Source organism: Chlamydotis macqueenii, chromosome 2, assembly GCF_036417535.1.
Source record: "Chlamydotis macqueenii isolate bChlMac1 chromosome 2, bChlMac1.mat, whole genome shotgun sequence".
Classification (NCBI taxonomy): Eukaryota; Metazoa; Chordata; class Aves; order Otidiformes; family Otididae; genus Chlamydotis; species Chlamydotis macqueenii.
In genome coordinates, this window is record NC_141557.1 from 104,250,087 (window position 1) to 104,276,687 (window position 26,601).

At 36.7% G+C, this 26,601-nt stretch overlaps 1 protein-coding gene across 2 annotated transcripts in view; it reads right to left on the reverse strand.

The window, feature by feature from the left end:
- The window catches only part of CCDC102B (coiled-coil domain containing 102B), a 119,235-nt gene extending 103,307 nt beyond the window's left edge, over positions 1–15,928 (reverse strand). For both annotated transcript variants that reach the window (XM_086742168.1, XM_086742169.1), the window contains exons 1-3: positions 15,313–15,928; positions 13,371–13,585; positions 7,931–8,039 (exon numbers count right to left, since the gene is read on the reverse strand). In XM_086742168.1, the coding sequence (XP_086598294.1) occupies positions 7,931–8,039; positions 13,371–13,585; positions 15,313–15,918 (930 nt within the window). In that variant the 5' untranslated portion in view covers positions 15,919–15,928. The remainder of the gene's footprint in view (positions 1–7,930; positions 8,040–13,370; positions 13,586–15,312) is intronic.
- Positions 15,929–26,601: the final 10,673 nt, after the last annotated feature.

The window sequence follows — 26,601 nt, forward strand, 5'->3', positions numbered from 1 at the left end:
TCTATGTATGGAGAGATAACAGAAAACATCTGTTTTAGAAGATGTTTAAAGATATTTCCCTGGCTCTAGTGTAAAATCAACAATGGTGGTGACTTACTTTCAACTCTGTGCAAAAAAGAGGAAGAACAGAAATGTCTCTGCCTAAAGATATAAAATGCTAATTTAGCCTGTGTTCCTTTTCATCTGAGAATACTTCTTTTGATACTGATGTTCCAATAGGCTTTAAGTACCAATTAGTGTAATTTTTGCCTCTTATTCTGCAAATTGGACTATGAATTTTCTTCATTTACCAACACACTAGACAATGTAGAATAAGGGTACATTGGTCAGCTAGCAGAAAATTATTTTAAGCAACACAGAAGTCACTGTCTATAGTGGCATTTGTAAGTCTACAGCGCACACCAGTGGAATATAGCAGTATATGCATTTTTTCACTGTTTTCAGTATAACGTAAAATTGCTTTGTAAATATTCCATCTTATTTTACTTTTAAACCACCAGAAGAGCATGTCCTTCAGAAATGATAAAGACAGATAGGCAATGTTGAGGAAGATTTGCAAAAAGTGTAAACAAGAATGTTTTATTGTGCATGTTATAAGATTAAACAAGCATTCTAAAACCTAAAACTTTAACAATCTTGCAAACTATAATTATGTGTTTACAAACATCAGGGCAACACACCAAGGATTTGCTCTGTTTTACAAAGAGTCTAAAGACCTAACCAATCAGACTCAAATACACTTTTTGTGTCTTTCAGACTGTAAGGCTAGTTAAGTGATCTATAAATGAAGCTGTATCTGACAAAATCAGAGAGCTCATTTTCCTTTCTTGATTCAATGGTTTTACAGACTTAATCTTTGCCCTTCTGTGGATTCTCATGCAAACACAACAATAACACAGGAAGAACTTTTTACTGAACAATTCCTCCTTTTTAAGAATAACAAAGTGTTTTATGGTTGTTAAGAGGTTATTTGTAATATATGTGAAAAGCCAGACATCGGAAACCTTAATTGATTTAGTATCCCACTAAGAGCTGCAAGCTCTTCCAGAAGTTGAAGTGAAGCTTATTAACTAGACAGTATACACAAAATTATTTTGAGAGCTAAGAAATGTAGACACATAAATCTTAGTTGAAGATGTGATCTTATGGACCATATATTGTGTAACAAGCTCATAAACAAGCTCAAGGTCTCTCCAAAAGCCCCAAAAGTATTTAATGATCTCCGATATAGACAGAATTGTTGGGTCACAAATTCACAGTAATTTGTAAGATAGGCTTCAGATAGTACAATACATTTTTCCTGCAACAAACACAAATGTAACAAAGGGACATTTCACATCCATTCCTCCTTTCTCCCTGGGAAAATATTTAGTGGACACAAAATCTTAACTCATTCTCTAAAGAAAGCCGAGACACAATTTTTGCTACGTAGTCAGCCAAGAAGGGCAAAATTTAAGTCCTAATCTGTAGTGAAGAGGTAATCTTTAAGAATAGCAGTCAATTAGGACTTGGTTTGAAACTGTTATAATGAAAGAATACTCAAAATTAAGGAAAGGCCAGAGAAATTGATGTGAAAGAGAACATCTGAGCATCTTTAGAGAAACAGACAAAATCATGTGCTGTAAGAACAGATTATATTTGACGGATTGCAAATAAAGAAACAGTGCTGTCAAACATCAATCAAGATTTGAACAATAAACTTCTTAGTGTCAACATTCACTTCAAATTTTACCATTTAGTGAGAGAGAAGTATTTTTATAACAGAAAGATAAATTATCAATGTCAGCACTAAAGGCAACTTCCTGGTTTATGTGTTAAAACGCTCTAGTTTATGACCCCAAACAGGACAAGTTCAATGCTAATTGAATGAAGCTACATATAATGCTCATACTTAGTACAAACACAAATTGACACTTCATTTTTTTTTTAGTTAACTCAATATATTGAAAACTTATTTAAAATTTCCAAATTGATGCAGAATGCACCTTTTCAGAAAATTATTATCATCAAGATAACTGAGGCTTTCTGTATTTAGTTTATTTCAACCTGAGTGAATACTCATCTTTTAACAGAAAGTAATTAGTTACTGGGAACACTAATATTCAAATCTTGGCAGCTGTGAAGCTTCTAACATTACAGAAAATCCCTCAGGCTTCCAAAAACATGGCAGAGCTAACCATTGCTAAAAATGGTTTAATTTGCAGTGGCACTGTCACTTACAAATCAAGCATTTTTTTTTCCACATTCCCAGTGGGATTGTTAGGGGACCTATCAAAGGAAACAGCATATTATTTTACACATGATTGGAACAAAAACTCTTGATCAAGGATATGAGAATAATCCAGATGTAATGATTAACCAGTTGTTAATCTAGAAAAACCTTTGTGATTTAATATTGCAAGTGTGTATAAAAATCAGATTCCATGCTTAGCCTAGTATGTGTTTGTGTTTTCCTTTATTTCACTTTCAAATTTTTTCACTGTCAAAAACCTTGGATGGTGCTCCAGCAACCATTTCTTAACAGTAATACATAGTATGTGACAGTCATACATGCATCACCAACACACAATTTTTTTTTTTTTCCAAGAAAAGAAGGATTTTCACTTACAGAAGTGTTCTGGTTTTGTTTAGTAAGGGGGGGCCTAAAGTGGTAGCTTCTGTAGGAAACTGCTAGAAGTTGCTCCCCTTTGTTCAGTGGACTCGGCCGGGCCTAGGGCAGACCAAGGCCAAGCCAATTGGTAGTAGAATGTCCCATGATAACCCCTCTGTGATAACCTATTTAAGAAGGGGAAAACAGAAGAAAAAAAAAAAAAAAGAGACGATGTGAAGCAGCTGAGTGGGGAGAGAGATGGGGAGGTGCGATCCTTGTGGGCCTTGCAGGCCTCACCCTCTGGCCTCCTGCCGGGAAGCCAAGTGGGCCCAACTCAGCCTGGCCTGGCTGCAAGAAGTGGAGAGGAGATGAGAAGTGAATAAGATGTAAAAAGGATCCTGAGAGGCGTCTGCCAGCCTGTTGTGAGGAACGGCTGCAGACGCCAACGTCAGTAAAGGAGGGGGGAGAAGTAATGTGGCTCCTGGCCAAGATTCCCCTGCAGCCTGTGGTGACAACCATGGTGGAGCAAGTCGTCTCCCTGCAGCCCATGGAGGTCCACGGAGGGGCAGAGATCCACCTGCAGCCCGTGGAGGACCCCACGCTAGAGCAGGTGGAGGCCTGAAGGAGGCTGTGGCCCGTGGAGGGCCCATGCTGGGGCAGCTGTTCTGGAGGGACTGCACCCCCTGGAAGAGATGACCCACGCCGGAGCAGTTTTAGGAAGGACTGTGGCCTGTGGGAGGGACCCCACGCTGGAGCAGGGGAGGAATGCAAGGAGTTCTTCCCCCGACGATGATGCAGCAGCATGAAACAACACGTGATGAACTGACTGTGACCCCCATTCCCTCTTCCCCCCTGTGCCGCTCGGGGTGGGGGAAGGTAGTAGAGATAATGTTAAGCCCGGGAAGAGGGAGGGGTGGGGGCAGGTTATCTTGTTCCCTGTCTCATTCTCCTGCTAGTTTTAGAAATAAATGAATAGTTTTTCCCAAGTCGAGTCTGTTTTGCCTGTAACGGTAGCTTTAAGGATTTCTACCCATCCTTATCTCAAACCTTGAGCCATTTTTCCTTATATCATCTCCCTCTATTCTCTTGGAGGGTGGGGGAAGTGAGAGAGAGACTGCGTAGTCTGGTCCCAGTCAGGACTGAACTACAACAAGAAAAAATCCCACAAATGTAAGTAACTTCATTCACATTAGTCAGATTCATCAAGACCAATGTTTTCCTGTAACTTAAAAATCAGATGCATGTTTTATAAATCTTGGAAGACAAATATAGTGCTCAAAATATCACTTCCTGTTAGCAATTAAACCAATTCAGCACATTCCCAGGGAAAAAAGCAGTAACACATATATATGTGTATATCATAGAAACATAGAATAGTTTGGATTGGAATGGACCTTTGGATTGGAAAGGTCATCTAGTACAACCCCCCTGCAAGAAGCAGGGACATCTTCAACTAGATAAGGTTGCTCAGAGCCCTGTCCAAACTGGCCTTGAATGTTTCTATGGATGGGATATCAACAACCTCTCTGTGCAACCTGTTACAGTGTTCCACCACCCTCACTGTAAAAATTTTTTTCCTAATGTCTAATCTGAATTTACCTCCTTCTATTTTAAAACCATTAGCCCTTGTGCTATCACAGCAGGCCCTGCTGAAGAGTTTCTCCCCGTCTTTCCTGTAGGCTCCCTTGAGGTACTGGAAGACCGCTATCAGGTCTCCCCGGAGCCTCCTCTTCTCCAGGCTGAACAGCCCCAACTGTCTCAGCCTGTCCTCATATAAGAGGTGCTCCAGCCCTCTGATCATCTTCATGGCCCTCCTCTGGACTCTCTCTTAGAGGTTCATGTCCTTCATACGTTGGAGGTTCCAGAGCTGGACACAGTTGTCCAGGTGGGGTCTCACGAAGGCAGAGTAGAGGGGCAGAATCAGCTCCCTCGATGTGCTGGCCACGCTCCTCTTGATGCAGCCCAGGATGCGGTTGGCTTTCTGGGCTGCAAACATGCATTGCTGGCTCATATTGAGCTTCTCGCCCACTAGCACACCCAAGTCCTTTTCCTCAGGGCTGCTCTCAATCAATTCTCTGCCCAGCCTCTATTTGTGCCTGGACCATGAAGTTCAGCTAGGACCTTGCGCTTGGCCTTGTTGAACTTCTTGAGGTTTGCACTGGCCCTCTCAAGCCTGTAAAGGTCCCTCTGGATGGCATCCCTTCTCTCCAGCATTTCGACTGCACCACATAGCTTGGTGTCATCAGCGAACTTGCTGAGAGTGCACTCCATCCCACTGTCCATGTTGCCGACAAAGATGTTAAACAGGACCGGGCCCAATACAGACCCCTGAGGAATGCCACTCATCACCAGTCTCCACTTGGACAATCTATCAATCTCGATCCTCTTCTCAGTAAGTTTTTACTTCTTGTTCTACTCCTTCTGACAGTGCCATAAAATACAAAGATTACACTTCTTAAGAAAAACAGTTAAGTAAATCTAGGCTTCTTCTATTATACAGAAGCATGACAAGCTAAAAATTCTACTTAATGAGCAAGCAGAAAATAAAGAACTAAAATCTGAATTAACTCAAATATGACAGATATATGTTCATTTGTTGCTGTGGATGCTCATCTATTAAGGAATTTCCATTTACACAGGCACCTCCTTGTAACTAGAACTTGGAATTTAATAGATTGCTTGAAATCTTTTCCAAAATGTGAAAAGAAAGCTAATTAGTTTTCCTGGATGATTTCAAATTAGAAATGTTAAATTCATAAGAAATTTTAAATTCTATATCTATATTTAGTTATATAGATACTTATTTTGAGTTTTGTTGAACCAAAGAGGTTCTTAACCCATTGTTCTGAAAGCTAAATCCTGAAAGCTGCAATGCAATTATTCTACCCATGAACTTGGATTCAAAAATCACCATTTCTACATAACCAGGCAATGTTCTTAAATTTGTAGGCTTATCTCCTTTATAAAAGCATATTGCTTTCTAGCATCAGAACTCCACCAAGAGTTCCCTGCTAAGTCAATCTCCTGATGCATCTATCTACCTGTTCCCCTGAGTATTAGGACAGACCTTTGTTGTACTTGGAAGATGCTGTACTTCAGGACCTGTGAGACTTGGTCCTGGCACTACTCCTTTGTTTACCAGTCAGAGCTTCCTCCAATGGATCCTACTTGACAGTCCCCTGACCAAGCCAATGTCCTGCTTTCCTTGGGTTCAGGGTCTCTACTCTGCTGCTTGCCTTTCTCCCTTCCTTCAGGATAACAAACACCAGTATTTCAAATTTATGACAGGAAAGGATGTTATTCATCATCACATCCCCAACTAGTTTCCCTCATGATATTCAACAGCAGATCCAGGTATGTGTCACTACTCTTTGTTTCATTTAATAACTACAGCAAGAAATTATTCCTGAAACCCTTCAGAAAACTTTTTGATTGCAGCAGCCATGTTGCCTTCCTAGCAGCTGTGTAGTCCGTCCACCATAAGAACCAATGTCTACAACTCAGACACTTGAGTTCTTTAAAGACTTTATTTGCTTCTTTATCAGGTGGTCTGTAACAAACTCCCACCACAATGCCACCCTTACTGGCCTCTCCTCTGATCCTGAGCCATAAGTTCTTTATCAGACTAACATCCATCCCTCAGGAGAGCTCAAAAGATCTGAATTACTTATAGATCTAATGGTAACTTCCATCCCTTTAGGCTCTCCTTCCTAGTCTGTCCTGAAGCCCTTCACAGTACTCCAATTGCATGAACTTAGCACAGTATCTTATTTACTTCAACAATATTGTAGTTCTGGTGTGCTTTCACCTTGTTTTGTCATTCACAAAGTCTTTTTTTTTTTGCTCTTATCAACCTGCACCCTGAGCTTTCCACCCCAGACAATGACTTCTTCACTTTACTGCGGGTTGTAATCTCCCACCCCCGCCATTCCTATTTCAAAGCTTTCCTCACTAGGTTGGTCAGCTTGTTGGATCAAGAGGGCCCTCACATAACCCTAAAAAAAGGTAAGTGCAGGACACAGGGGTTTCTGTCTCCACAGGAGAGAGCCTTCTACTACTGCCACTCACTGCTTCCTCCTGAATCCATGGTTCAAGTTAAAGCTGGCTCTGATGCCTCCTTAATCATGGCTTTCTTCTCCTACTCTGCTACCAGGCTTGTGAGCTTATTCTGCAACTGGACATCTGCACATGGAAAGGGAGCCATCCTCCAGTTGCTGGAGATCATAAGTTGCCAGGCTTCCTACTACAGAACTATTGATCTTGCAACTGATCACAGTCTCTGGCTGCCCCTCCTGCATGGTTCAGACCCTCTTATCTCTGGGAACCCTGTGAAGATCCTGTTAATCTTCCCTTTGTCTTCCCTGAGCCTGCCCGGCCTGCTCACTTCCTCCTGCAGCTCAAAAGGGACAACATATTTTCTTAACCAGCACACACCTCCTGTAGGCATGGAGACCCCTTTCCCCTGCCTGACCCTCCAGGGAAGGTATCAGGCATTGCCTGCAGCCTGAGGCCCAGGGACCTGCATCCTCCCTCAGCATCTCTGAGCCGAGGTCTCCACTGTGCCTCAGCTGGTGCTGGGGACGGTACCACAGGGTGTGCCACTACTGTTGCTGATGTGTATCATGCTGCCATGAGCGTGTTTCCAGCCCCCTTCCACATGCAAACTGCTGGACAATCCACCACTCCCCACAGACATAGCCTGGGACCTGTGCACTGGGCTTTGCAGTTACACAGCTCTTCCTCAGTGCCACCTGAACAGGCCCTCAGCTCTCCCTAACCAGGAGTCACCTCTTTTGGCCACAGGCTAGATCTTGGAATGCCCCCACTACCTTTGAGGATGCCACCCCTCTCCTTACCAGGCTGCCACCCCCACGATGCCCACTTGGTAGCCCAGGGGCAACATTCTCATGGTTGCTGGGCTTTCCCACACACTGCTTTGTCCAACATGGGCCCCTTCTATCTGAACATAAGCCCAGACGGACCCCTTGCTGTACATCAGAGCCACCACCCTCCCTACACATGGGGATGGGGCACCAGCACCTGCCTCCTCCGGCTGGTCCCTTCCTGCGAGATTACGAAGCCACCTCAGTGCTACCTTTGCAACTTCCCAGCACAAGTGCTGCCATGGTAGCACATGGCGGATGCACCAGGACTGAGTTTCTCCACAGCACTCTTGTCAGGTCCTTCCCCATCAGGCTATGGGGATAAGTAGTGGATAAATTGTTGATTTATCACTTTCATAAACCCTAGATATGATTTTACTTATAGTTACAACACAAGAAATCCTATGTCTCAATTTTGTTTCTTACTCCATGTGATAACACCATACCACTAACATACCTGTTTCAGGCTTTCCAGCTTGGTTTGTCTCAGTTCTTCATATTTCCATTTCCAAAGAAATAATTCATTTTCTATCTTTTCCATTTCTTTTTCCAGAAATACATTCATTCTGAAAAAGTATTTTAAAAGTCAGCATTACATCTTTTTGAAGTTGACAACAGACAAATTACTTTTAGAAATAATTTTTCATGGCTTGTTATGTTTTGCTACATTTGTCAATTGTATATCTGGTTTTTATTAAAAAACTGTATTATCATCATATAATCATTCCAAGAGATTAAGAATATAGCTAAAAAGAACAAAGAAATCCAGTAGTACATGATTTAAATTTTAAATTATATAAAATTTTGGGATAAACTGAAGAAAAGTTGGAAATGGACTTCAGTTAGTGATTCTGGTTACTTAATACATGGCAAGTTAGTGAAGATCCTCAGAGAAAAGGTACTGTATCACTTTTATTTGGGTCCAGACAGAAGGTTATTTTAAACACACATATACAGGGAAATATATATACTATGTAGACAGTACTGAAATCAAAGATGATCAACTTTAGATATAAAGAAAATATATATTAAATATATATATATTAAATTATGTATATTTAATGTTTCAAAAAATAATTGCTCTTGAAAGAAAATGCAGAATAATTTTAGGAAAATGGATTCTTTAGCTCAGAGATACTACACTCTCATCAAGCATTTGCCTTTGGAATGTTATTTGAGCATAAAGTCCATTACTACATTCAGGAAAAATATTTAGGACACATGATTCATAATGAGTGAACAACAATTCCTCGGAGAAAGATACTATATTACTGAAACAATGAACGCTGATATTTACTTTTACGGCTCTTCTAACCAATCATAATATTTTCAGCCATTCAGGAAATAATGGAAGAAATATGAAGTCTAGAGGCACTACAGATGTTCTTATCTTTGAGACCACTTAAAAATTGTTCACAGGAAACACTACTGGCCAAGTTCCAAAGACAAGAATGAATGTTTCATAATTTAATTTTATATGTGTAATGTGCATATGTCATTTTGCAATTTTGTAACAAAATAGAATTTGGAACATAATTAAAAATAAAATTAAAAAAAAATCTTAATTACAAATAAAAGCTTTTTATATTTCTAACATTTCTATGAAATTGAAGCACAGTTTAAAATTTTTGAATATTCCATAGAAACATCGATACAGGAATAAAGGCTATAAAGTCAGGATGTTGAAGAAATCTAAAATCCAAAAACCAGTAAAACCACATAGCTACTATTATGTTGAGAGATTAAAATTTCACATTATGTAAATTCTGTGAAAATAGAGGGATGAAGAGCTACTATACCAGAAAAGATATTTGTTGAAATAATTGAAAAGAAAATTCTAATACTTGCAATTAGATAAACTGTTGTGTGCCAAACTAGTTATTTTATATTATGAGGCCAATGGAATTTGTCAATCTCTTCAACTAAAGATGTTATTGCCAGGCCCACTACATTCTGAGAATATTTGGTTTACAATTCATTTTCCACAACAGTATGAAGGAATTAAAGCAAAGTATTGCTGAGATTTGTCTGAGCCGTATCTGTGCAGCACACTGCAGGCTTGCACAGATACAGTAAGAGTTACCACTGGCTGGTCTGGTTCAGGTCCTGGAAACAATGTTAGCTACATTAATAAAGCAATCCACTTGAGTAAATTATCTTCTTGTTCTCTTATCTTTTACAACTGAATCTAATGCTCTTAAACCAGGGATCTCCATTTTCTGTGTAGATATAGCACATAGCACAGCTTATCTTAGTGAACACCTATGGCTCTCATAACATTATAGTAATAAACACCATCACTCACAAAGCAAAGTGGAGCAAGGTGACTTCTATCACATGTAAAGAACCTATGATATTCATATCAACCAAATAGTTTTTATTCTAAAATGAAGAGATATCTCAGTGGAATGGTATCATGACTTCATTGAGGAACTATAAGAATTATTAAGAGGGATCTTTAATACAGTAGGAAGTGAAAGTATGGAAGATGACACTTTAATACTTTTAATACAGCCTATTGACTGTACTGAATGTTTTATTTGAATCAGATCACAGCAGATGACCAGACTGTATTTGAAATAGTATAATCTGAAAAGTAAAAAAGGAATGTCTTGTACGTAGTGCTTGCTTAGAAGATACTACTTTTATTTTGTGTTACAGTACCTTTTAAGATCAGCACCCCTGATGCTACTAAATGAAATAGTTGATCTCAACTACATAAAGTTTACTACTTAAATAAAGGAAATAAAGAGTGAAAGAAAGAATATAACAGAGATTGGTGAATCAGTTTACTGTTAGTTAAACAAAAGATCAATATCAGAGAACTTTTCATGGATCTTGTAACCACCTATTTTAAGTCCTTATTATTTAATTAAATCACAGAATTACACAGAATGGTTGAAGTTGGCAGGGATCTCTGGAGGTCAACTTCTCCAACCCCTTGCTCATGCAAGGTCATCTAGAATCGGTTGCTCAGGATCGTGTCCAAATGGCTTTTGAATGTCTCCAAGGATGCAGACTCAGCACAGTCTCTGGGCAACCTGTGCCAGTGTTCAGTCACCCTCATAGCATAAAAGTGTTTCTTGATGCTCAGATCAAGCATTCTATGTCCATTGCCTAAGTCTACCCATCCAGCCCTAAGCAATTGCTTTTCAGTATTATCAACTATCACCACAGCTAGTGGGCTTTTGGTTTTAGATCAAAGAAAGACTTCTAAGTTCAAAATGGAACAAATAAGATCTTGAAAATGGAAAATTTTTAGGTGACTAAAGGTAACCATTTTAGGCAACTGATTCTTTAAAGTGCTGAACAATTTATAAGGTCTTTAATTCCCATTTATGACATGTGATCTCAAGTGTGCATTTGATATAAGCTACAGTGCATAGTAGAGGATTTTGGTGTGATGTTATGTTGTAAACCCCACTCTGAAGTTCTTTGAAAGTAAAAAAATAAACTTTTAGCTCTTTTTTTCTTTTTCCAGAGCTCCTTTCTTTTTGATATTTTGCAATGCCTGATCCATGACTTAAGGGTATACTAGCATTACTGAAGATAGCTCTAAACATAATGCAAGAAGCATTCATTTCTCAGGGTAAAGAAGAAAAACATCTAATAGGGAGATTAGTTAGGTAACTAAGGGCAAGTCCTAACACTGAAACTGCATGAGCTAGCTTAACTCTCGAAAGAATGTGGCCACATTGCTGGAGTACTGCATGTAAACCAGAAAACTGAGAAGTCCTGTGCTGTGTAAGACCATACTGACTGCCAAGGTAACCTTTGGCCTTGGGATTCAAGCTGTCTGTGAACCAAGCTTGCTTTTGATGCAGCACAGCTGTGTGTCCTTGGCTCAAGTTTGCTGAGAAAATTGCTAAGTTGTGAGGAAGAAGCTGTGAGAAAGTACTTAAGCTAGATAAAAAAAGTAAAAAGGCAAAGGGGGGTGAGATTGTTGAGATAGTCATTATTATCAGCTCCAGGATCCAGGAGCAAAAATACTGACATGAATAAATATAAAACCCTAAAAGGAAAACCCGGGAATCTGAAGATGGAGACTCAGCAAAATAAGCCCATTCCAGTAAGCAGTGCAGACCAACCCTTTCTGAGCTGGCAGTTGACAGTTTGCCCAACAAAGACTCATAGGCTGTCTCAACAGACTGGTAACTATGTTAATGCTTATCCTAATAACATTATTCCTAGCTATTTATTGTATGCATTGCCAAAAACAATTGCTTCATACTTTTAAGTTGCATACATTCTGCTTACAGAGTATCTTTGCACACAGGAAATGTTGCTCAAAGTGACCTAGAGAGGGAGTTGTTGCACCAGTGCCTGCTGTTGTGTGGACATCACCGCTCCGTAAGCATTTGCTGCCTGAGGTTGGCACTGCCACATGTTGCACAGTGTAGACAAGCCCCAGTTCTTACCATGTGCTGATAAATTTACTGCCATATACTATTTCAGTATAAATCTAGGGATAAATGGTAAAATTTGTCTCTCTGAAGTACATTACAAAATGGCTAGAGAAGCACTTAAACAAATTAAAATAAGGAGGTAGAACCAGGGTTTATTAAAATGTTGTCTAAGAAATGATTAAAAAATAAGAGTTGAAAAATTATCCACTTCCTAAAAAGAAAGTTTTATATATGCAAGTGTGTATAGTGTGATTGCTGCTGAAAAACATAGTACCTAGAACCCAGACAAACCGGAAAATTTAGGCATTCAGGGATATTTTCTTCCACAAAACACTAAATCCTTTTCAATGAGATAAAGCATACCTCTGGTCATCTGCTGTGATCTGATTCAACTAAAGAATTATTAGATGTTTTCTACAGCTATCTAATTCAGAAAACAAAACACACTAAGTACTAGTTGGGACTTAAAAGACTTTTTTTTTTTTTTTAAAAAAAGAACTTAGACTTGTACTATCTACAGGACAAATGCAAAAAAAAATCTTTCAGGAAAAAAATCATCATAGCTTACAATTTCAAACTCTCTGAACTGAAACTGTTGCGTGTATTTGCAACAGAAGGAGCATTTTCTTCCTTTTCATTTTCTAATTAACTTCAGCTGCTTTTGAAGTTACAGTCACATAGTGCCTGAAGTCTCCTACTACACCCATGATACATCACATACTGCACATTTCCTTAGAAAGTGTTTTTGGTGCGATTCAATGTTGCTTGATACTGATCATCTATATGAAACATCAAGGAATTCCTACCAACATAGAGACTCACATGCTAGCATATAGTGTGTAATCAACATATGAAAAATTTTAGACCACCAAGATGTACATTTACTATTTATGTCTGGTAAATCTGATATGATGTAATAAGCATACAATAAGTGTGTTATTCTCACTCTTTTATCAGCTTTTGACATACATCTTACTACATGTGAAGAAGTTAAGATTAACAGCATTTTGCAGCTGCAATTGTCATTCCGCAGTTAAACTTCTGAAGTCTGCTGGTAGAATATTTGAAAATTTGTTATTATGTACAAAGTACTCCAATAACTGAACATAACATACATTAGATACCATTGCATTGACACCAAATTGCTAGTGAGTATAATTTTTTAATGAACTGTACATTCTTAATAGTTCTATATGGAACCTTTCTTATTTAAATGACGGACAAGCTAAGAAAAACAATAAACACTACTGTGAAATGTTTACAAAACATTGAAACATCAATTTTCAATACTATTAAGCAGGAAAAAAAAAGATTCTTATGTTGAATTTTCTCTCTAAATTCTTATCAAATCTTTGTAAATAGCAATTAATAAAGCTTAGAAATTAGAACGAGAGCTATAAATGAAATATCACCATATTTGTTTCAGAAAGTGTCTTAAAAACCTTTATTTTTAATAGAGACTTCCCCAAGTAGGATATATTTTGCACTTACTCTCTTTCCTTCTGTAAAATTTTCTGCATCTCAGCCAAATGCAAATGCATGTCGGAAACATGTATTAAATAATTCTCTGTTGTCTTAGCTGTATTGTCCAAAGTTTTTTTACATTCCTCCAAATAGATGCTGGGAACTCCACTGGGAAAGGAATCAGGAGGCTTTGGAATGATTTTTTTATTGTGCTTGCTTTGGTCTTTAATTACTTCTACATCCTGAGAAAATAGAAAAATATTATATCCAAGAAAAATATAAATGAAGGGAAGAGCCTAACATAATTTCTGCAGGGCCTACCAAGGTTCTTCTAGACATGTAAGTCATGTAGGAGAAAAAAGGGAATAAGTAACACCTTGTACAGTTGAAGTATATATGGATAGAATGTGCTTTTAAAAGTCATTGTAGTTGGATCATTGTCATGTTGTAACGTCTCACACCTTCTGTTATGACAAGCTTCATATCCAAAATATTTCTAATGTATCTTTACTAAAGAAATAGATTTCAGTTATCATTAGCTGGCTATAACTACGGTGAAGACAGAATACAAAACCAGGAATGCAATTTATGTACACAAATAAGATGTTGAGAAACTCTACATTAAGAAGTCTTACATTTCTAATGTAAATCATATTGAAGCAGGTGATAGACTTCTTATACAGTTTTATATAGTTATAAGCATATCATACCAATTTGGATCCCATTTGGAAACTAAAAGCACTATAATATCTATTTTGAAGATACATGTTTAGTGTACGAAATATAACCAAAACTAATAAAAATCATAATAATCTTTAAAAAAAATAAAATGCATCTTTATTAGGAAGACTGAACACCTCTTATAAACAATAGTTGCCTTCCGAAATATATTTAAATTTTATCACCTCTGATAAATTGCATTTAAAAGCTAATCTCATTTTAGCAGGTTACCGACATTTCTATTTCATACCACTGTGTTCTTTCGAGCTTTTAAAAGGATGCCTGAAATTGACATCTGAAAATACTAGAAGCTGCTGAAAAGATAACATTATTTTACATTCATGTATAGTTTCAGTTTTCAAGTAGTGCATTATTTTATACTAAGGAGAAAGAGAAATTGTTAAAATATATTTTGTGTAATTTCCTTCCTATGGCCTATTTTTCTGCCCAAAAATACGAAAGCCATGCATTTTTTTTCAAATTTATTTTCACTACTAACACTATGGTGATTTTTTTTTTTTCAGAATTCACAGGAATATAATATAATTTATGTCCATTACAGGAGCGAGTGAATATTCTGAACATAATACATTCAGGCCTAAGATCCTGATAGTTTTCATTGAACTGGAGTAAAAAGTTTACTACATCCTACAATGTAGAAAAAACACTTTCCTACAATGTAGGAAAAAATTTGCTTCATCAACAATGACTGGTTTCTTGGTTCTTTTGTATAGAACTAGGAGCTGTAATAAACCATGTCCATACTTGATTTTTAATTCTTCTTAACAACTTAATTGCTCTTCTCCCCAAATAAAAAACTTGCCACTTTGTAGAAGAATTTGCCTCATCTCTTCCCTCATTTCAGAAGTTGCATTAAGGGAGGATTAAATTATTTTATTTTAGATGCCAGCAACCTACATTGCTTTTTTGGACATTAAAAAAAAAAAAAAGTACACAAAACATGGAAAACTCAGATAACAGAGGTAATCTGTTACTTTAAAACACGAGAGTCAGAACAATATTCTAAATTACTGGATATAACAGTTACTTAAATGTTTATTCATAGTTGAGGGGTATGAATTGTTTTCTGCATTTCTCTACATTAAGAATATTAGTTTGAAAAAAAGTGGTTTTACTATTGAATGGATCAGGTAGTATTTTGGTAAAAATCCTTGAAAAATCCCATTTCTAGATACACATCCATAATCTCCCAGTTCTCCATTAACTACAAAAATTCCCCATTCTTTACCTTCTTTGTGTGTTCTGCCTCAGGAATCTTGTTGGTTTGTCTCAGTTCTTTCACAGGCTCTTGTTCCAGAAATGTTAACTGGTTTAGGTCTTTTTTAATATAAGACAATTGTGAGCAACTGAATTTTGTTTTCCAAGCAGTTACATTTTCTAGGTTTTCCTTCTCACTTACTAAATCTTGATTTATTTTTTTAAGCACACTGAGTTCTTTTACAACACCGTCTAATTTGATTCTCAATTGCCTTGCTTCCTCTTGGGCTTTATTTCTTTCTGCTCTAACTTTGCCCCATTTCTCCCTCCAGTTAGCGGTACAATCTGACCACCAACGCATGGTCTTCTCCATTTGGGCAGCTCTGGCTTTGACTTCTTCCAGTTCCCGAATTCTTACTGCTTCAAAAATTTCCCAATCACTGCTGTAACTTGTATGCATATATGGGTAATGAGGTGAATATGGGTAGAAACTTGGAGATGGCAGATATGAATTACACAGATGGCCACTTGATTGGCAGCCTCCAGATAATTTAAAAGGTTGTCTTGGTTGGGTCCCAGAAATCTGTGTCTCTTCCATTAGTTTCTGAATGGAGCCTAAATTGGTGTTTTGATTCATAATCTAATTTCACTCCTAAAAAGACAAAGAAAGACAATAATTTAGCTTCCCTCAATTAAATTGTATTAATAACCTCAAATAGTGTATTTTATTGCTGTAATAATGAGATAATAATACGTTCATGTTTTTAAAATGTGCTCTATCAACAAGAAATATTTATTAAAATGTATTTTATGTAATACTTTTTGAGTACACCATAAACAGACATAGCTATTATTTGACTAGGAATTGCTAGTAAAAGAAGTGTGGTTAAATAATCATAGTGCGTTCAAAAATTTTTGAGTCTAGAGAAAACAGGAAGAAACTTAAGATTAAATGATTAAATTGAAGCAATATGTATTTGAAACATCTAGTAAGAGGAATCTATATGTCTAGAGCCATAATCACAGGTTCACTTGTCTTCTTTCCCAAAGTGTGGAAATTCATAGTAGGCAAAACTTACCTAATAGTTTGCTGACCTAAGCAAAAAAAAAAAACAACAACCAAACAAACAAAAAATTAAAAAAAAAAAAAAAAAAAACAAAAAACCCAGCTGACCTTTGGAATTTCTTTGGTTCATGAGAAAAATCAATAATTTTCACAGAGAGCTTTATTTTGTTGTCTGCATTACAGAAGATCTCCAGGAAGTTTATTCTTACATTATTCTTGAAATGGTAGCACTATCCTACTGTACTGTACAACCTATCTCATGATGATATGACTCTACTAGTAAATCTTGTTGCATTCCTTTTCATTATTTATCTGCAACTACTCATTTAGCTCAGAGGAAAACCAATGTCACAGAACACTCACTCCAACTACTATTTCTGTAGTTGAAATGTAGAAGGCCAATCCAGTAAACAAAATATGTAATAGTATACAGCCTTGGTGTTATGGTTCAGTCATGTTTAATTTCAGCTGAATAGAAGTTTTTACAATTTTTAGTTCTAGTTTTCCAGCTATTTTCAACTTCTCAGTGCTTTCCAGGACATTTATTTGCCATTGGTTAGAAATTTCTGGAAACTGTTGTAGTCAAGTATGGATATGAAAGAAGAGAAGGAAAAGGACAGTAAAGGACTCCAACTTGCTTTATTATCACTGTCTTGTGTAGTGCCACCAACCCCCACAACAACACTACAGACGTAGAAGAGCCACTGCCAAAGCTTGATCAAGTTTGTCTTTTTCTTGTTGTGTGACCTATTCCCAGAGATTCCTGGGGAGAGTGGATGAAGTTAAGCCTGTCACCTCATTACAAATAAGATATATCTCTACATATTTTTTATTATTTAAAGATGAACTTGATGTAAAAAGACTTCCCCAGAGAACGGATTCAGTGTATAGCTAAGACCTATTTATGAATTCATTTAAAAAGCCAAAATGATCCTACTAAATTAATAAGACAGGGAGGAGCCTAGAAAATAACACTACATTCATTATCTCTATTTTAATTGATTTCTCAACTTTTAGAATACAGCATAAGCACATTAAGCTTCTTTGTTCATCACTTCTTAGAGATAAGCAGTGTTGACTTTGCTAATGTAAAGCTCAGACACAAACACACACACACTTGTTTCAACAAAGTACTACAGATGTGACCTAATAACACACATTATGCTTGCCCAAGGTTTTTGTTTCTCCGCAAACTTCTAAATTAAACTTACCTCAACTGAAAAGAGGATATTTCTTAAGTGGAAGACAGTCAAAGAAGACCTCCTACTCTTGAAAAACTATTTGCTTTTTAATCTTGAAGTAAGGTCTTCAGCAAAGAGGATTTTTTAAAAATGTAATTGCTTAATTTGAAATGAAAATAAAAAACAACCCCAAACATGAAATTGCAAAGTGATAAACACCTGTAAAACCATTCAAGATCTGGTGGCTTTGTAGAATCATCCCTCTAATTTTTCTTATTTGTGCCTAAAATGTAATTCAAATAAATATAGACTTGCAGAACAGGTTAACTAAACTGAAGAACTCTCTTGTCAGTTTGTAGGGTAAAGTCGGGGGGGGAAGGGGAGAAAAAAAAAGAACTGCACCTATTATTTTGTTCAGCAGCCAGGGTAACTTACTGAAGAAAAACTCTGATACCTATGAAGGCACATTGTATTTTTTATTGGTAAAAAACCCTATCATTCAACTCATAACTAAGCATGAGTAATCTTAAACATCGATCAAGTAGATACAGTAGGTTAACAACTAGAAGAACAGACCTTGTCTTTGGTCTCCCATTTGACAGAAGTAAGTCAAATAGCAAATCATCAATACACACATAAATTTCCCTCCCTGTAAAACAAAGATAATTTACTGTTTGAAAAAAAACTATTGAAAAGTACTGTCCAAAGAATGATACATTGTTATTGCTAAGTGTGAATTTTTTTTTCTTTTTTTTCCACGTAGAAGGACAGCACTGAAGGATCTACACCTGGATCCATAATTGTTGTATTGGAAATATAGCTTTGAAATATCTTGGTGTTTCACTATGTAGAAACACATGCGAACTTTGGTCAGGTAGTCTGTTTTCACCTTGCTACATGTACAAATAATTAGTAGCTTTCATTGCTTGTGGACAGATTTTCACATTCTGTCCCCTTTGCACACAATGTAAACAATCAGATATTATCACTGAAGCACAGAGGAAGTGATGAAGCCAAATTCTCAAAAATAAAAGAATGAAAGGTAACTAGAGCCCATGATTCACTGAAGCCTTTTCAGATCTCTATTCCATCCATAGGATATTTTTTTCTACACAATTTATCTTAGAAATTTTATCACTTACTAAAAACAATGGAGACATTAAAAAGTGCAATGTTCATTTGAAATCTTTTAGATATATTTTTTGTTTAGTGAGCAACGTACAGTGGTGGCCTCTTAATTTAAGAAATACTATGAAATTTACCATTACATTTAACACAAGAGATAACATGAGTATATAGAAAGTGGGAAGCATGATTCACAACTTATTCTGATTTTATTAATTTAATAATAACCTCAAGAAAAACAAACAAACTAATCACACCACTGGTTTTACTTTGTTGAATTTCGATTTCATTCTAGTAAAACATCTACAAGTCTTCTGCATACAGTCCTCATTTAACTGAAGTAAAAGTGTATTTTCCCATTGGCATTAATTAAAGTAGGATTTTCTGCTTTGCAGAAGTACTGCACTGCACTGCTGCTGAAAAGACAGCCCCTCCTTTCTCACACATGCATCTACATGTTCTTGTCTAGGTAGTTTTTCCTCTTAGTAAAAGCCGTGAAATAATCAGATCAAACAGATGCAACATTCACAGCTAGTAAATTTTCAGCTTCATCAGAGCCCTCACATTTCATTAGTGGCTGCATGAAACCTGGCGTTTTCACAAAACATGCTGTGGAAATACAAGATGGAAGGAAAGTAGGACTTCTGACAGCATCACAGAACTGCATTCAATGTATATAGCTAGTAGAATTAGGCAAGTATTATCCAGGAAGGAACAGGTAAGTGTTTGTGAACAAAACAAAATAAATCTATGTATTATATACAAGATTCTATTTAAAACAAAGTATTTCACTTCTGTGAGAAACTGAAAGAGGAGAATATATTTCAGTGATGACTAAAGTAAATTTGCCCATCTATGGAGAAAAGGCTTTGGCAGGAACATCTTTTCAGCTAATGTGAGGTTTTGTCTACAAACTTCCTTTCTTATCAAACAACCACGATGTATCACGTTGATCCATTATGGTAACCCTAGCTGTCAGGTGAGTCAGCCTCTACGACTATGGGTGGTGAAAGTAAATGTACTACCTTTTAAACTGTGACACATCATTGTAATGGTATTTCTGAATTTTTTTTTTAATATTATTTTCTCAAAAAATCCTAGAGCATCTACAATTGGACATTTTTATGTAATGTTTATGTTTTCTGCACATATTTTTCACAAATTTTCTTTTAATCAGAAGAGTAATAGCTTCCGGTGAGCATTAACACACCAGGCTAATAGCATCAAAGATGAATATTCTTATGCAGCCAGTTTAATATCCATGGCTGGACAGAGCAACTCTTTTGCTACACAGTTGTGGAGCAACTCTGATTAAAAAAAAGGCAATAGTTCTATTTCAACTGTGAACATTAAGAGTTGTGCTTGTATCTACTTTAAATGAAATAGTCTAAAATATTAATCTTGAAAGGAAGCAAATGTTTGGGTTTTTTTTTTTTTAATGGTCACAGTTCCAGAGGGATTATTATGATGGATTGGGGTTTTTTGATTTTGTGACTTTTGGGGTGTTTTTTTTTTGTTGTTGTTTGCTTGAGTTTTTTGTTTGTTTTGTTTTGTTGTTTTTTTTTTTTAAACACACTAAACATCAATCTGATCTTACATGTTCTCAAAAATACTGCACTGATGAAATAAGAAAAAAAAGTTTAACTGAACACTGTTGTAATACTGAATCTTTAATCATCCCTGTAGTTACAGTGATATTTAAAAAAAAAAAAATCTTCTTTGGTATATGACTATCTCATAGAAGAGTCATTCACTGTAAAACCTCACATATCTACACTGAACTTTGAAAACTCCCTTATCTATAGAATATTTCTAATCTGTTCCAAGGGGGAACAAGAATAATTTCTAAGACATATGTTAAAGATAACTAAGAAAATAAAGTTATGTGTTAATATTGTTACAGACACAGACCTCTAAACGTCAGAAAATTCAGAAGTCTGAAAACCGAGAAAAAAAAATACTGTCTGCAACTAGTTTTAAAGTTTCTAATTTGAGTTGGCAGCAGCACAGTAGCTGACACAGCATATGGATCTCAGCAGGCATAATTACTTAAGAGATAATTTGATGGAAAAGTAAGATAAAGTTAGGGAATTGGATGAAAGTGAGGATATTCTGTCCACTGAAACCTTCTGATAGTTCCACTCTTAACAATTCAGGGATAAGAAGTAACACAGAATGCCTTTTAGAGTATTTTTTCTTAGCTGAGTAATCTAATATAAGCAAGCACAAAATATAGGAAGCAACATTCACTGTATCATGTGAGTGGGGTGTGGACAGTATGTAAGAAAGAGAGAGGGAGATATGATGGTTCTCAGAGAAAAAAAAAAAAGTGCAGATATCCGGCAAATACTACAAGGAATATAGGTCTAAATCATATTTAATTATATTGCAACTTTTGCTCATTTACTTAATGATCATAAACACCAGTAAGAAAAAGAAGAGCTCTTTATTATTACAGGCAATTATTGTTAAGGGCAAAGAGAAATGTATTAACTGTTGCACAGTTAACAAAACTGCCAGGAGAGAAAATAAGTATTCACTTCCCCCACATTAATACCTGCTAATTGAACTCAGGTTTTTCAGCGAGTTCAGTAGCTATGTCAGCAACTTGAGGATAATATTTCAACATCCTTTTACTTATTGCATGAGTTAATCTCTAGTTACAAGCCTCTTAATTATGAAGGCCTCAAGCAAACAATTTTTAAAGGGATCTTGTATCTTTATAGAAAAATATCTGCTTCAGATTAAGGCAGTTATTTTTTTTTCTAATCTATAATGTAATACGACAAAATGAACCATTAAAACTGCACGTATGCTTTTGTAAGTACCACTGGAAAGTCAGAACTTTCCATGATATTGCTGCAGCTGCCCTTTCAATCAACAAACCCCTACAAAGGACAAAGGCTTTGAGAAGATGAACCTCATGAAGTTCAACCAGGCCAAGTGCAAGGTCCTGCACATGGGTCGGGACAATCCCAGGCACAAATACAGACTGAGCAGGGAATCAGTTGAGAGCGGCTCTGAGGAGAAGGACATGGGAGTGCTGGTGGATGAGAAGCTCAACGTGAGCTGGCAGTGTGTGCTTGCAGCCCAGAAAACCAACCGCATCCTGGGCTGCAGCAAAAGAAGCATCTACAGCAGGTCAAGGAAGGTGATTCTCCCCCTCTACTCCACTCTCATGAGACCTCACCTGGAATACTGCGTCCAGTTCTGGAGCCCCCAACATAAGAAGGACATGGACCAGTTCGAGAGGTCCCTTCGGGAGGGCCACAAAGATTATAAAAGGGCTGGAGGACCTCTCCTTTGAGGAGAGGCTGAGAGAGTTGGGGCTGTTCAGCCTGGAGAAGAGAAGGCTCCAGGGAGACCTTATAGTGGCCTCCCAGTACCTCAAGGGAGCTAATAAGAAAGACAGGAAAAAAATCTTCAGTAGGGCCTGTTGTAATAGGATGAAGGGTAATGGTTTTAAAAGAGAGGGAGGTAGATTTAGATTGGATAATAGGAAAAAAATGTTTTACAATGAGGGTTGTGGAACACTGGAACAGGTTGCCCAGAAAGGTGGTGGATGCCCCATCCCTGGAAACGTTCAAGGCCAGGCTAGATGAGGCTCTGAGCAACCTGATCTAGTTGGGGATGTCCCTGCTCCTTGCAGGGGGGTTGGACTAGATGACCTTTGAAGGTTCCTTCCAACCCAAACTGTTCTAGGATTCTATGAAGACGGTCAAGGGCGAAGAGTTTATTATGGGAAGAATACAGGGAGTGACTGAGTGTCACTCCCTGAAAACTTGTCTGTTTACAAATGGTTGCCATCAACTCAAGAAAAGGAGATCAAACTATGTCTGGTTATTCTTTTTGTAAAACTGATTTTAACTAATAAGCTGTTACCCTTAGGAGTTCTACCCAGCGGCTAGAGAATTGGGTGAAAAAATTTTGGCAATTAAGTGGTAGAAATGTATGGACGAAAAGCCACCACACTGGAAAGTGATTTATGATACAGTTCAGTCTAAGAACTTATCCACAGAAGATGTATCTAGTCACAAAAACTCTAAAAATCCTGAGGCAACATGGTGGCTGATCATTTGGCTAGCACAAAACTCTGAGGCAGAATGAGTACTTGGTTACAGGACTGACTTGGGTATACTGGGACTTGTTTATTTAAACATGTTCTGAGGAGAGAACGCCCAGTGGCAAAAACTCTGGAAAAAAAAAAATAAATTAGATTTGTGCCATTTTTGACCAACAATGGTACAGCACATCACCAACATTTTACTAACTTCAGGGAAGATATACTTATCTAGGAAACCTGATATGTAGATTATACTGATCCCTTAGAACAAATACCTGGAGAGTGGAAAGATGTCTTTACAGGAGTAGAAACAGTGGCATCGGGAATGTGCACCTTGTCTAAGCTACCACTGGTCTCGCAACGGTTGCTCCTTTAAGGCAATGGTTTGCTACTTTTCCCGTACCTAGAGAAATACAATCTTCCAATGGACAACATTTTAAGAATAAAGTAGTACAAGCTTGGTGTGGTTCAAATGTTGTACAATGGATTTTCCACCTATTGTGTCAACCTCAAAGTACCACCAGTCTGTAAACAAATGGGATGGACTACTAAACCAGCAGCTACACAAAAGTGAATCTATTAATACTTTAAGTGGGGATCCTAATCGTGGGGAACTCGCAAGTTGGCTACACAAGAGACAAAGACCCATAGGAAGTACCATAGATAAGGGATTCATATCAGTAGCCACACAAATTCCTGTTAAAACAGAAGTAAAACCCTCTTGAAATCCATAAAATGAGACTGTAGTTCAACATCCAACCCAAGGGTTATCTGGGTGACTCTCCTTTTACAAAGAAAAAGGAGTATAGGATGCTTAGAAGTTAAAGAGAGCAAGTTAATAATAACTGAGATTTGGATGACGTCCAAGAGCTGTGTGTCTTCTCTTGCAAAAAATATGGCCTTACCATGTCACCATGGCAACACTGACAATTGGAACATATACCCAAAACTTGTCTATAAAAGATTCTGCCTTTTAACATTACCCACAGAACAACTTGGCTATTGCAGATCAGTTATAACCCACCTTCAAAACTAGTTACAGGAGGAATACCATCTTAACATCACAAGGACAAGTATTGACAGTAGGTGATAAGGTTACATTAACCCTAAGAACTCAATTTAACCTGAATTTAACTATACGTAGTAACACTGGACGTGAAGTTGTACATGGTTGTGACAAGAGTGAAATGGGTACTACAGACATGTAAGGCAACTATCGTACTGGCCCACAATAATTACACTAACTGTACACAATGAGAAAACAGTACATAGCAATTTTTTCATAAACACTCCTAATCACTGGGCAAGTCAATGTAAATGGACAAAATTAAGATACTATTTGTTCCTAATTGTGTATCTTAAATAATAATCCAGCTTCTTAATAAAAGTACCCTTCACTTCATGCAATTGTGTGATGACAAGAGCCTATGATTACAGCTTCAAAATTAATGGCAATGAATGTACATTTGAACTTAACCAACATATACAGTACTGCACGGAATAAAACTTGTACTGAGTATAGTACTTTATGACTGGTAGCTGCAAAGTCATAGACCAATAGGACGTAGAAGTAAAAGGGATATTATTAAAATTTTGTTGTGAAAAATTAGTGTAAGAACTGAATTGATTTCATACTGAAACCTTAGCAAATAAATTGTCGGTATTAAGAGAAGCCAAAGCTAGGGTAACCAGAACGACATGCAAAATGCCTAGAGGAAAAATAAGTGAAAATACTACAATAATAAACACACAGCACTTACTAAAGCCTGATGTATGCTGGGAGCAGTGCCATTAGGTCAAAGTGAAAGCAATACATACATAGGACACAGTGGACATGAAGAGATAAGGGCTGGTATCCCTTGAAGCCATCATCTCCTGCACCTTTGCAAAGTAACTCCCCAGCAGTTTCCTCAGAATCTGCTAACCCATGGAAATGCTACAGACCAAACTTCCAAGCTGAAAAGTATAAATACATCAGCTTACCCCTAAGTTTTTGAGGCAGATCCAACAGCAGCCAGACTGCTGAGGTTTCTGTGCTTGACAGTGTGATACAGGAGACATTCCCACCATGACAGAAGAGGAAGAATGAGCACTCTTACCAATAGCTTGGTAGCTATTTTGTTCACAGACAAGTTACAAATTAGAGAACTTGTGAGTTAGAGAGTTCATGAATTAATTAAATAGTAAAGTTTACTTTACTATTTACTATTTTTATTTACTATTTTATTTACTATTTTATTTACTATTAAATAATAGTAAATACAGACTAGTCTGTACAAAGATGATTCAGCCATTATTTGATGTCTTTGTATGTTTTGGTGAGGTTTTGGATTTTTTTTTTGGAGGTGGGGGTAGTTCTGTTTTTTTTTTTTTAAATGAGATCATAAAATAAAATTTAATTTACAGAGTACGTTTGGCTGTAAATTTGAGAGATCCAAACAGACAACATACGCAGATTATCGTACTTCCACAGTCTGGGTCTGATCATGGTCTCTGTTAGCAAGTTAACAAAACTTATTTAGAACTGAAAATTAAAAGATGGTGATTTCAAGACTTTTCAATGCATAGCCAAAGATCATTCTATTGATTTTTTCCACAGCTATAAAATACAACAATATTAAACCATATGGTATAATTTAAAAGTTTTTTTTATGTTGTTTCCAAACATTATATTCCTTACATGTGTCATAACTAAAAATCCACCAAAAAATGTCCTGAAGTGACAAACAATTAAAATTATTTACTTCCTGTTTGGAGTTATGTGATTTTTTTTTTACCCGTTTACACTTCTCCAGCTATGTTCCTGTTAATATCAAAATACCTATACAAATCTTAATTTATTTCCAAAGTCTGCTTTATTTACTTCCTATGTCCAGTAACTAAACACACTTGTGCTGTGAAAATCATAAAATGTGAAGTTATGTTTCTAACTTCACAAAGAGAAATGTTTGTGACATTTTGGTTTAGAGTTTTTTTTTTGTCCAGTTATGAAATTTCTAAAGTCCTTGAAAGAAAAAGGTTTTCTCACCACATCAACTCGGAAAGTATGGTTTGCTAAATGTGCCTTTGAGATCAAACGAAATCAGTCACAATTCATCAATGTCCTGACACAAAAGAGAAAAAATATTCAACCTCATCTTCCTTCTGTAACTTATCGTTGGTTTGAACTTTTGAAGTGTAATAAATGGTTTCAGGTCTGAATATTCATTTCAAAGTTCCTTAATTTTCAAAGTTCCTAAAGGACAGGATTAAAATTCAGATGTTTTATAAAAAAAAAAAAAAAAGAGAGAGATAAAACTGAAGGGAAATATTGCGAAATATTTAGACTTGCCACGAAGTAAAGAAGGAAGTGCTGCATAAAGTCTTATGCATTTCCTGCAAGTCTAGCCAAATATAAAATCTTGGGAAAACTGAATATCACCATTTTCCTCGTTATTTTCTTATGTTATAAACACATTTGCTTTGAAAACAAATAAACTAATTTAATCTTAGGAGAGGTTAAAAAATTCCACAGGTAGCAAAAGTAGGACCAAATGTAAGCACTTGTTTGTAGAATCTGTACAAAACTGGAGTCCAATCCCACTTCTGAGCTGATCACTGCTAGATGATGAGAGGGAATAATATGACAGAGAGAGAAGAAAAAAAAAAAAAAAAAAAAAAAAGAAACCCAAGTTTTGGCTTGGCCTTCTATCAAAAAATCCAGAAACAATGTTTAACTACTCTATCAAGTCTAAAATGTTCAAAACTAGAAACTTCAGAAAAATGGTAGTTCTGTAGGGAAAGTTGCATTTTACTACCATATAAAATATCATTACAGACAACGTGTTTCTGAAGTACCCGCAGGAACTGTATTATTGTATTAGAAGTCTATGTACAGCTACATTC